The sequence below is a fragment of the Eleginops maclovinus genome, chromosome 4 (genome assembly GCF_036324505.1).
Source record: "Eleginops maclovinus isolate JMC-PN-2008 ecotype Puerto Natales chromosome 4, JC_Emac_rtc_rv5, whole genome shotgun sequence".
In the NCBI taxonomy this organism is placed as follows: Eukaryota; Metazoa; Chordata; class Actinopteri; order Perciformes; family Eleginopidae; genus Eleginops; species Eleginops maclovinus.
Genome location: NC_086352.1, coordinates 4,913,340 through 4,925,013, shown reverse-complemented (window position 1 = coordinate 4,925,013; position 11,674 = coordinate 4,913,340). Strand labels below are relative to the sequence as shown.

General features: G+C 41.3%; 1 protein-coding gene across 3 annotated transcripts; it reads right to left on the bottom strand.

The window, feature by feature from the left end:
* Positions 1–3: 3 nt before the first annotated feature.
* On the bottom strand, positions 4–11,669 carry LOC134863613 (zinc finger protein 79-like). 3 transcript variants are annotated; one of them, XM_063882231.1, is made up of 3 exons: positions 10,885–11,669; positions 3,566–5,152; positions 3,383–3,529 (listed from the first exon to the last, which is right to left on the bottom strand). In XM_063882231.1, the coding sequence occupies exons 1-3, from the start codon at positions 11,069–11,071 to the stop codon at positions 3,498–3,500; spliced, it is 1,806 nt and encodes a 601-aa protein (XP_063738301.1). In that variant the 5' UTR covers positions 11,072–11,669; the 3' UTR covers positions 3,383–3,497. The 3 variants fall into 3 exon arrangements, with proteins under 3 accessions (XP_063738299.1, XP_063738301.1, XP_063738300.1); XM_063882229.1 differs by lacking the exon at positions 10,885–11,669 and having other exon boundaries at positions 4–3,529; positions 3,566–4,013; XM_063882230.1 differs by having other exon boundaries at positions 3,383–5,152.
* Between the last annotated feature and the right edge of the window lie 5 nt (positions 11,670–11,674).

Here is an 11,674-nt window from a genome sequence, read left to right as displayed (position 1 = left end):
TGTTATTATAAAGAAATGAGTTTGTTGTTTATAAATGTGTTTATTTGGCAGATTTTTGGACAGTTAATATGATCAAAGACGTCGCTCTTTTGGACCTGTGGGTTCCCCTGATCTTAATCCCATTGAGAACGTTTGGGGTTGGACGGCAAAGGGAAGTTCACAAAAGTGGTCGATAATCAATCAATCAATCCTATTTATTAATAAAGCACATTTAAAGACACCAAATAGTATAAAAGTGTGTGTATAGCATTTAAAGCAGTCAATGGAGGGGCTGATCTGACAGGGAGGGGGAGGCTGGTCCACAGTCTTGGGGCTGCAATAGAAAAGGCTCGGTCGCCCCTGAGTTTACGTCTGGAGCGTGGGACAACCAGGTGAGTCGACCTGAGGGGCCTGGAGCTGGAATACTGGATAAGGAGGTCTGCAACATAAGAGGGGCACTGCCCATTTAGGGCTTTAAACACAAACAGGACAAGTTTAAAATCAATTCTGAGGCGCACTGGCTGCCAGATTGGGGGTAATATGGTCCCTTTTCCTGTGAGGAGCCTGGCTGCGTTCTGGACCAGTTGCAGGTGGGACAGGGATGACTGACCCAGTATAGAAGGCGTCGCAGTATTCTAAACAGGACGAGATAAAGGTCAATGGAGGAGAGAAACGGCTTGATTTTGGTAATGGTACGATACTGGAAAATGATGGAGGATGATGTTCAATCTAACATCCTGAACTTTGCTAATAAAGAAATGTAAAAATGAGTCACACTTAGCCGGAGACATGTGGATGCTGGTCCTGGGGGCGGGGCCAGAGTTAACGCTACTGAATAACACCTTGGGATTTGTTTGAAATTAGGTGGGAAATTATTTTACTCTCCCAGTTGCAGACCGTGGGAGCCCTTAGTGAAGCCATGGAGGAACTTTCCAGCCAGCCTCCTGGAAACACTCGCATCAAACACGTTATCAACAAGAACTGTGGGGCCACTTAATACTAACCTTTGAGTTCTGTTTTTTTTCAGATGTGGTCTTAAACTTTTGACCAGCTGATGAACAGCCTGCAGCTTAAATTCAGTTTTCAATCAATTGCGTATTTTTGGTCTCTTGCTCCTGTTTCTACTTTTTGCAGTTTTAAGCTCTACTTACAACATTATGATTTTTTTAAGGAGAAAGTATTTAAGATTTAATCAAGTCACATAAAATACTGACATGAAATAACTACAACCAAAGGTTAGCTGGAATATCACCAACACAGATCCAACACATAAGATCCTCCTGTATGTCTAAAAGGAAACTCTGAGCCCTTAAATCCACAGCCAGTGGTTGTAGTATAAATCAGAGAAGCAGTAAGACACAAACATTAGACATGTTGTCCACTCACAGTATGTTGATAGAGATGGAGGTCACATGGAGTCATGAATATTGTCCAACAGAGTTCATACAGTCAGGCAGGTTTCCTCATCTGAATATTCAAAGTTATACGAATTGTTGGTTTTTTGATGCACATTCAGATTTAACTCACAGGTATCACGTTACACACTGACAGGGTCTTTACCACAGAGTTTAATCCTGACCATCAGCACTGTCCTCAGTCTCAGGTTCAGAAGAGTCTCCACTGTCCTCAGTCTCAGGTTCAGAAGAGTCTCCACTGTCCTCAGTCTCAGGTTAGGAAGAGTCTCCACTGTCCTCAGTCTCAGGTTCAGAAGAGTCTCCACTGTCCTCAGTCTCAGGTTCAGAAGAGTCTCCACTGTCCTCAGTCTCAGGTTCAGAAGAGTCTCCACTGTCCTCAGTCTCAGGTTCAGAAGAGTCTCCACTGTCCTCAGTCTCAGGTTAGGAAGAGTCTCCACTGTCCTCAGTCTCAGGTTAGGAAGAGTCTCCACTGTCCTCAGTCTCAGGTTCAGAAGAGTCTCCACTGTCCTCAGTCTCAGGTTCAGAAGAGTCTCCACTGTCCTCAGTCTCAGGTTCGGAAGAGTCTCCACTGTCCTCAGTCTCAGGTTAGGAAGAGTCTCCACTGTCCTCAGTCTCAGGTTCAGAAGAGTCTCCACTGTCCTCAGTCCCAGGTTCAGAAGAGTCTCCACTGTCCTCAGTCTCAGGTTCAAAAGAGTCTCCACTGTCCTCAGTCTCAGGTTAGGAAGAGTCTCCACTGTCCTCAGTCTCAGGTTCAGAAGAGTCTCCACTGTCCTCAGTCTCAGGTTAGGAAGAGTCTCCACTGTCCTCAGTCTCAGGTTAGGAAGAGTCTCCACTGTCCTCAGTCTCAGGTTCAGAAGAGTCTCCACTGTCCTCAGTCTCAGGTTAGGAAGAGTCTCCACTGTCCTCAGTCTCAGGTTAGGAAGAGTCTCCACTGTCCTCAGTCTCAGGTTAGGAAGAGTCTCCACTGTCCTCAGTCTCAGGTTCAGAAGAGTCTCCACTGTCCTCAGTCTCAGGTTCAGAAGAGTCTCCACTGTCCTCAGTCTCAGGTTAGGAAGAGTCTCCACTGTCCTCAGTCTCAGGTTAGGAAGGGTCTCCACTGTCCTCAGTCTCAGGTTAGGAAGAGTCTCCACTGTCCTCAGTCTCAGGTTCAGAAGAGTCTCCACTGTCCTCAGTCTCAGGTTAGGAAGAGTCTCCACTGTCCTCAGTCTCAGGTTCAGAAGAGTCTCCACTGTCCTCAGTCTCAGGTTCAGAAGAGTCTCCACTGTCCTCAGTCTCAGGTTCAGAAGAGTCTCCACTGTCCTCAGTCTCAGGTTAGGAAGAGTCTCCACTGTCCTCAGTCTCAGGTTAGGAAGAGTCTCCACTGTCCTCAGTCTCAGGTTAGGAAGAGTCTCCACTGTCCTCAGTCTCAGGTTCGGAAGAGTCTCCACTGTCCTCAGTCTCAGGTTAGGAAGAGTCTCCACTGTCCTCAGTCTCAGGTTCAGAAGAGTCTCCACTGTCCTCAGTCCCAGGTTCAGAAGAGTCTCCACTGTCCTCAGTCTCAGGTTCAAAAGAGTCTCCACTGTCCTCAGTCTCAGGTTAGGAAGAGTCTCCACTGTCCTCAGTCTCAGGTTAGGAAGAGTCTCCACTGTCCTCAGTCTCAGGTTAGGAAGAGTCTCCACTGTCCTCAGTCTCAGGTTCAGAAGAGTCTCCACTGTCCTCAGTCTCAGGTTCAGAAGAGTCTCCACTGTCCTCAGTCTCAGGTTAGGAAGAGTCTCCACTGTCCTCAGTCTCAGGTTAGGAAGGGTCTCCACTGTCCTCAGTCTCAGGTTAGGAAGAGTCTCCACTGTCCTCAGTCTCAGGTTCAGAAGAGTCTCCACTGTCCTCAGTCTCAGGTTAGGAAGAGTCTCCACTGTCCTCAGTCTCAGGTTCAGAAGAGTCTCCACTGTCCTCAGTCTCAGGTTCAGAAGAGTCTCCACTGTCCTCAGTCTCAGGTTCAGAAGAGTCTCCACTGTCCTCAGTCTCAGGTTAGGAAGAGTCTCCACTGTCCTCAGTCTCAGGTTAGGAAGAGTCTCCACTGTCCTCAGTCTCAGGTTCAGAAGAGTCTCCACTGTCCTCAGTCTCAGGTTAGGAAGAGTCTCCACTGTCCTCAGTCTCAGGTTCAGAAGAGTCTCCAGGGTTGTCCTCACTCTCAGGTTCAGAAGAGTCTCCAGGGTTGTCCTCGGTCCCTGGTTGTAAATGTCTCTCTGGATCCGAGTTCCTGGCTGGTTCTGGTCCTCCACAGTCCTCTCCATCAGCTTCAGTTTCCATGTGTTCAGCTGAGCTGCTGGCTGGAGGATGTGCCTCAGTTTGAGTTTGATGAAGCTGTGAGGACTGACGACCAACACACTTATGGCGTTTGACATGATGACTACGTGTAAATGTTTTGTCACAAACACTGCAGCTGAACGGTTTCTCTCCCGTGTGGATTCTCATGTGTTGCTTTAAACATCCTCGCTGAGTAAAAGATGTGTTACACACTGAGCAGCTGAATGGTTTCTCTCCTGTGTGTTTTCTCATGTGTATCTTTAAATCTCCACTCCGTGTAAAGGCTTTCTTACAGACTGAGCAGCTGAATGGTTTCCCTCCAGTATGAGTTCTCATGTGTTCCTTTAAATGTCCACTCTGTGTAAAAGGTTTCTTACAAACTGAGCAGCTGAATGGTTTCTCTCCCGTGTGGATTCTCAAGTGTATCTTTAAACATCTTCTCTGTGTAAAAGATTTGTTACAAACACTGCAGCTGAATGGTTTCTCTCCTGTGTGAATTCTCATGTGTTCCTTTAAATTTCCACTCCGTCTAAAAGCTTTCTTACAGACTGAGCAGCTAAATGGTTTCCCTCCAGTATGAGTTCTCATGTGGTCCTTTAAATTTCTATTATGTGTAAAAGGTTTCTTACAGACTGAGCAGCTGAATGGTTTCTCTCCTGTATGAGTTCTCATGTGTTTCTTCAAATTTCCTCTCTCTATAAAATATTTCTTACAGACTGAGCAGCTGAATGGTTTCTCTCCAGTGTGGATTTTCATATGTCTACTCAGACTGTTTCTGCTTAATATTTTCCCACATTCATAGCAGCTTATTGTTTTCTCACTGGCACTATCACTGACAGGGTCTTGATTCTTTTTCTGAGAGTCTGAACGGGGTTTTCTGGTCTCCTTCCAATCAGCACTGTCCTCAGTCTCAGGTTCAGAAGAGTCTCCAGGGTTGTCTTCAGTCTCAGGTTCAGAAGAGTCTCCAGGGTTGTCCTCAGTCTCAGGTTCAGAAGAGTCTCCAGGGTTGTCTTCAATCTCATGTTCAGAAGAGTCTCCAGGGTTGTCCTCAATCTCAGGTTCAGAAGAGTCTCCAGGGTTGTCCTCAATCTCAGGTTCAGAAGAGTCTCCAGGGTTGTCCTCAATCTCAGGTTGTAAATGTCTCTCTGGATCTGAGGTCCTGGCTGGTTCTGGTCCTCCACAGTCCTCTCCAGCAGCTTCTGTTTCCATGTGTTCAGTTTGTCTTTGATGAAGCTGTGAGGACTGAGGTTTCTCTTCATCATCTTCACTCTTCACAAGGACAGGAGTGAATGTGGACTGGGTGATATCAGCCTCCTCCAGCCCTTGAAGCTGCTCTCCCTCCTGACTGCTCCAGATTTCCTCCGGTTCCTCTTTAATGTCTGGGCGGGGCTCTGGGTCCTCCTGGTCCAGACTGGAGTGCAACTCCTCCTGCTCAATGGGAACCTCTTCTTTAACCACCACCAGCTGCGGGGCGTCTGCAGGAAACAGGAAACACACAGTCAGGGAAACTGTAGAGTATGAGAGTTTGAAATCTAACCACCATTCTCTTGGACTAACTTTGCAGTCCTTATCCATTCCTTATTTTAAATGCTCAGTCCCGCCCACTGTGTTCTTCTGTTGGCTCAATAGTCTGTCAATTACACCTTTTTTCCAGCTGCTCTGGAGAGTTTCAGGACAACAGGTGAGTTGGTTCTGTAGCTGATCTAAAACCGAGTAACACTGTGTAGTTTGGACAGGGAGGGGGGGGCATAGTCTTCATGAGTTACTGGATCTAATTCAGGCTAATGTTAGTTAGTCGTGTTAGCTCTATATTTACTGGCTGAATGAGCTGATACCTTTATGGGGATGTTTTGAAAGTAGGGTTCCGGCGCCGCACGGAGTGGCAGCCTGTTCCAGCAGCTCCTACTCATCCCTGAGTAGTTTCCTTATATTTACTTATTTAACTCTTTTGTTTTTTTATTGTATAAAGCGCTTTCTTTTTCACATAATGGACGCCAAGCACATCACTTTTGTTTTTTCTGCTCACTACGGTGTCCGGGATTTCCTCGTGCAGTGAACGTCCCATTGTTTACACTCGCTGTTAGCTGTTAGCTTCCTGTAGCATGGCGATGCTAACCGGCGATAGACCCGTTGTTCCCTGCGAGCAAGGAGGAGACGATACAGACCTGTCCGTCCTTCCGTCATCATGGGGAACGCAAGATCTCTCCCTAACAAGATGGGCGAGCTAGCGGCGTTGACCCGGCATCAGAGGGGGTATCAGGAGAGCAGCATCATGGTGTTTACAGAGACGGAGCTAACGGAGCTAACCCCGGACACTAATGCTACACTGGACGGGTTTCATCTCTCTCGGGCCATAAATGTAATTATTAGAACCAGTTTAAGTGTAGGCATGCTCCATGCACTGCTCCCCTACTGATTTAAACTGTCACAATTCAGACTTTTTATTAAAATCCCGACTTTCTCAAAACACTATTTTAGTAGTCTTTTCTCAAATGTCAAAGTCAATGTAGAAACTGTAGTTGGACCGACGGGAGACGGTCAGTGAATACATGTTGGCTGTGGCAAACACTTCATCAGAGCTAATGAGGCTAGTGATGCTAAGGATTCAAACACTGAACCAGTTTCAATATAAGCTTGCCACTGGTCCACCAGCAGACCATATTGATTTAGATGTACGTTTGGGGACTGCTACAATATGTTAACACTGCTGGAATGTTCAATAACTCTCAAAAGGGTTTTTTATGAAAAGTAATTATAAAAATTCAAACATTTCGGGACTCTCAAAATTATGATTTTTTTCATGAAATGATGACTTAAAACAATGCAGACTTTTTTTCTTCAAAATCCTGAGCATTATCCTCAAAAGTCTGAATTCTCTGAAGATCTTAAAATACTGGAATATCCCCAAAATTAAGATTGTTTTCTGGACCTTTAAAAAAAAAAGAATATTGTTCAGATCAGAAATTATTTATTCATGCCAAACTGGGAACTTGTTTCGTTACAGCAGCAAAATACAATATGAAGCAAAACAATAATAGAGTAAAGTGTGCATGTTATGTCCAGTTCACAGAGAGGCTACGGAGCCGTGAGTAGTCTGCCAGCCAGAGGGGAGTTATTGTGAAGTGTTATTGCAGTGGCAGGAACTCAGACCTTTCAGAAGATCTGAGATTATTACTTTTTCCCCAAAATTCTGGACTTTCGTTTCAAAATTGGGACTTTCAAAAAATCTTAAAATGATGGATTCTGTCAGATAAATGGTCTATAGAGTTAGTACAGAGTGAATACAGAGTGAATAAAGAGTGAATAAAGAGTGAATAAAGAGTGAAAGAGTGAATAAAGAGTGAATACAGAGTGAAAGAGTGAATAAAGAGTGAATACAGAGTGAATAAAGAGTGAAAGAGTGAATAAAGAGTGAATACAGAGTGAATACAGAGTGAATACAGAGTAAATACAGAGTGAAAGAGTGAATACAGAGTGAATACAGAGTGAATACAGAGTGAATACAGAGTGAATAAAGAGTGAATACAGAGTGAAAGAGTGAATAAAGAGTGAATAAAGAGTGAATACAGAGTGAAAGAGTGAATACAGAGTGAATACAGAGTGAATACAGAGTGAATAAAGAGTGAATACAGAGTGAATAAAGAGTGAATAAAGAGTGAATAAAGAGTGAATACAGAGTGAAAGAGTGAATACAGAGTGAATACAGAGTGAATAAAGAGTGAATAAAGAGTGAAAGAGTGAATACAGAGTGAATACAGAGTGAAAGAGTGAATAAAGAGTGAATACAGAGTAAATACAGAGTGAAAGAGTGAATACAGAGTGAATACAGAGTGAATACAGAGTGAATAAAGAGTGAATACAGAGTGAAAGAGTGAATACAGAGTGAATACAGAGTGAATAAAGAGTGAATAAAGAGTGAAAGAGTGAATACAGAGTGAATACAGAGTGAAAGAGTGAATAAAGAGTGAATACAGAGTAAATACAGAGTGAAAGAGTGAATACAGAGTGAATACAGAGTGAATACAGAGTGAATAAAGAGTGAATACAGAGTGAATAAAGAGTGAATAAAGAGTGAATAAAGAGTGAAAGAGTGAATAAAGAGTGAATACAGAGTAAATACAGAGTGAAAGAGTGAATACAGAGTGAATACAGAGTGAATAAAGAGTGAATACAGAGTGAAAGAGTGAATACAGAGTGAATACAGAGTGAATAAAGAGTGAAAGAGTGAATACAGAGTGAATACAGAGTGAATACAGAGTGAATAAAGAGTGAATAAAGAGTGAATACAGAGTGAATACAGAGTGAATAAAGAGTGAATACAGAGTGAATAAAGAGTGAATACAGAGTGAATACAGAGTGAATAAAGAGTGAAAGAGTGAATACAGAGTGAATACAGAGTGAATACAGAGTGAATAAAGAGTGAATACAGAGTGAAAGAGTGAATACAGAGTGAATAAAGAGTGAATACAGAGTGAATAAAGAGTGAATACAGAGTGAATAAAGAGTGAATACAGAGTGAAAAAGTGAATACAGAGTGAATAAAGAGTGAATACAGAGTGAATAAAGAGTGAATAAAGAGTGAATAGAGAGTGAATAAAGAGTGAATACAGAGTGAATAAAGAGTGAAAACAGAGTGAATACAGAGTGAATACAGAGTGAATAAAGAGTGAATACAGAGTGAATACAGAGTGAATAAAGAGTGAATAAAGAGTGAATACAGAGTGAATACAGAGTGAATACAGAGTGAATACAGAGTGAATACAGAGTGAATAAAGAGTGAATACAGAGTGAATAAAGAGTGAATACAGAGTGAATAAAGAGTGAATACAGAGTGAATACAGAGTGAATAAAGAGTGAATAAAGAGTGAATACAGAGTGAATACAGAGTGAATAAAGAGTGAATAAAGAGTGAATACAGAGTGAATACAGAGTGAATAAAGAGTGAATACAGAGTGAATACAGAGTGAATAAAGAGTGAATACAGAGTGAAAGAGTGAATACAGAGTGAATACAGAGTGAATAAAGAGTGAATAAAGAGTGAATACAGAGTGAATAAAGAGTGAATACAGAGTGAATAAAGAGTGAATAAAGAGTGAATACAGAGTGAAAGAGTGAATACAGAGTGAATACAGAGTGAATAAAGAGTGAATAAAGAGTGAATACAGAGTGAATAAAGAGTGAATACAGAGTGAATAAAGAGTGAATAAAGAGTGAATAAAGAGTGAATAAAGAGTGAATAAAGAGTGAATACAGAGTGAAAAAGTGAATACAGAGTGAATAAAGAGTGAATAAAGAGTGAATAGAGAGTGAATAAAGAGTGAATACAGAGTGAATAAAGAGTGAATACAGAGTGAATACAGAGTGAATAAAGAGTGAATACAGAGTGAATACAGAGTGAATACAGAGTGAATAAAGAGTGAATACAGAGTGAATAAAGAGTGAATACAGAGTGAATACAGAGTGAATACAGAGTGAATAAAGAGTGAATACAGAGTGAATACAGAGTGAATAAAGAGTGAATACAGAGTGAATAAAGAGTGAATACAGAGTGAATACAGAGTGAATAAAGAGTGAATACAGAGTGAATAAAGAGTGAATACAGAGTGAATAAAGAGTGAATACAGAGTGAATACAGAGTGAATACAGAGTGAATACAGAGTGAATACAGAGTGAATAAAGAGTGAATACAGAGTGAATACAGAGTGAATACAGAGTGAATAAAGAGTGAATACAGAGTGAATACAGAGTGAATAAAGAGTGAATACAGAGTGAATACAGAGTGAATACAGAGTGAATAAAGAGTGAATACAGAGTGAATACAGAGTGAATACAGAGTGAATAAAGAGTGAATACAGAGTGAATACAGAGTGAATAAAGAGTGAATACAGAGTGAATACAGAGTGAATAAAGAGTGAATACAGAGTGAATACAGAGTGAATACAGAGTGAATACAGAGTGAATAAAGAGTGAATAAAGAGTGAATACAGAGTGAATACAGAGTGAATACAGAGTGAATACAGAGTGAATACAGAGTGAATAAAGAGTGAATACAGAGTGAATACAGAGTGAATACAGAGTGAATACAGAGTGAATAAAGAGTGAATACAGAGTGAATACAGAGTGAATACAGAGTGAATAAAGAGTGAATACAGAGTGAATACAGAGTGAATAAAGAGTGAATACAGAGTGAATACAGAGTGAATAAAGAGTGAATACAGAGTGAATACAGAGTGAATACAGAGTGAATACAGAGTGAATACAGAGTGAATACAGAGTGAATAAAGAGTGAATACAGAGTGAATACAGAGTGAATACAGAGTGAATAAAGAGTGAATACAGAGTGAATACAGAGTGAATACAGAGTGAATACAGAGTGAATAAAGAGTGAATACAGAGTGAATACAGAGTGAATAAAGAGTGAATACAGAGTGAATACAGAGTGAATACAGAGTGAATAAAGAGTGAATACAGAGTGAATACAGAGTAGAATACAGAGTGAATACAGAGTGAATACAGAGTGAATAAAGAGTGAATACAGAGTGAATACAGAGTGAATACAGAGTGAATACAGAGTGAATAAAGAGTGAATACAGAGTGAATAAAGAGTGAATACAGAGTGAATACAGAGTGAATAAAGAGTGAATACAGAGTGAATACAGAGTGAATACAGAGTGAATAAAGAGTGATACAGAGTGAATACAGAGTGAATAAAGAGTGAATACAGAGTGAATAAAGAGTGAATAAAGAGTGAATAAAGAGTGAATACAGAGTGAATACAGAGTGAATACAGAGTGAATACAGAGTAATAAAGAGTAAATAAAGAGTGAATAAAGAGTGAATACAGAGTGAATACAGAGTGAATAAAGAGTGAATACAGAGTGAATAAAGAGTGAATACAGAGTGAATACAGAGTTCATAAAGAGTGAATAAAGAGTGAATACAGAGTGAATACAGAGTGAATAAAGAGTAAATACAGAGTGAATACAGAGTGAATACAGAGTGAATAAAGAGTGAATACAGAGTGAATAAAGAGTGAATACAGAGTGAATACAGAGTGAATACAGAGTGAATAAAGAGTGAATAAAGAGTGAATACAGAGTGAATAAAGAGTGAATACAGAGTGAATACAGAGTGAATAAAGAGTGAATAAAGAGTGAATACAGAGTGAATACAGAGTGAATACAGAGTGAATAAAGAGTGAACTGACCTGCTCTGTGTATCTGAAGCTGAGGCTGTAAAACAGCGTGCAGTAGTTTCCGGTGTCTCTCGTTCTCCTGTTTTGAGCGAGACAGTTCCTCCTCGTACTCTGCTATCGTTCTTTCAAACAGAACAAAGACCTCTTCAGCAGCCGCAGTGAGGCGCTGCTTCACCGCCGAGAGCAGCACCTCTCTCATGTTTCCTGAAGCTTCAGTCTCTGTTGAACACTCTGTTTCTCTGAAGCTTCAGTCTCTGTTGAACACTCTGTTTATCTGAAGCTTCAGTCTCTGTTGAACACTCTGTTTCTCTGAAGCTTCAGTCTCTGTTGAACACTCTGTTTCTCTGAAGCTTCAGTCTCTGTTGAACACTCTGTTTCTCTGAAGCTTCAGTCTCTGTTGAACACTCTGTTTCTCTGAAGCTTCAGTCTCTGTTGAACACTCTGTTTCTCTAAAGCTTCAGTCTCTGTTGAACACTCTGTTTCTCTAAAGCTTCAGTCTCTGTTGAACACTCTGTTTCTCTAAGCTTCAGTCTCTGTTGAACACTCTGTTTCTCTGAAGCTTCAGTCTCTGTTGAACACTCTGTTTCTCTGAAGCTTCAGTCTCTGTTGAACACTCTGTTTCTCTGAAGCTTCAGTCTCTGTTGAACACTCTGTTTCTCTGAAGCTTCAGTCTCTGTTGAACACTCTGTTTCTCTGAAGCTTCAGTCTCTGTTGAACACTCTGTTTCTCTGAAGCTTCAGTCTCTGTTGAACACTCTGTTTCTCTGAAGCTTCAGTCTCTGTTGAACACTCTGTTCTCTGAA

What these genes read in the sequence shown, in the direction of transcription:
- LOC134863613 (XM_063882229.1), bottom strand. Translation starts at nt 3,775, where the DNA reads ATGTCAAACGCCATAAGTGTGTTGGTCGTCAGTCCTCACAGCTTCATC. An exon ending in CCCTGGAGACTCTTCTGAAC is followed by an intron (nt 3,530 to 3,565) that starts CTGAGAGTGAGG and finishes ACTCTTCTGAAC; the next exon opens with CTGAGACTGAGGACAGTGGA.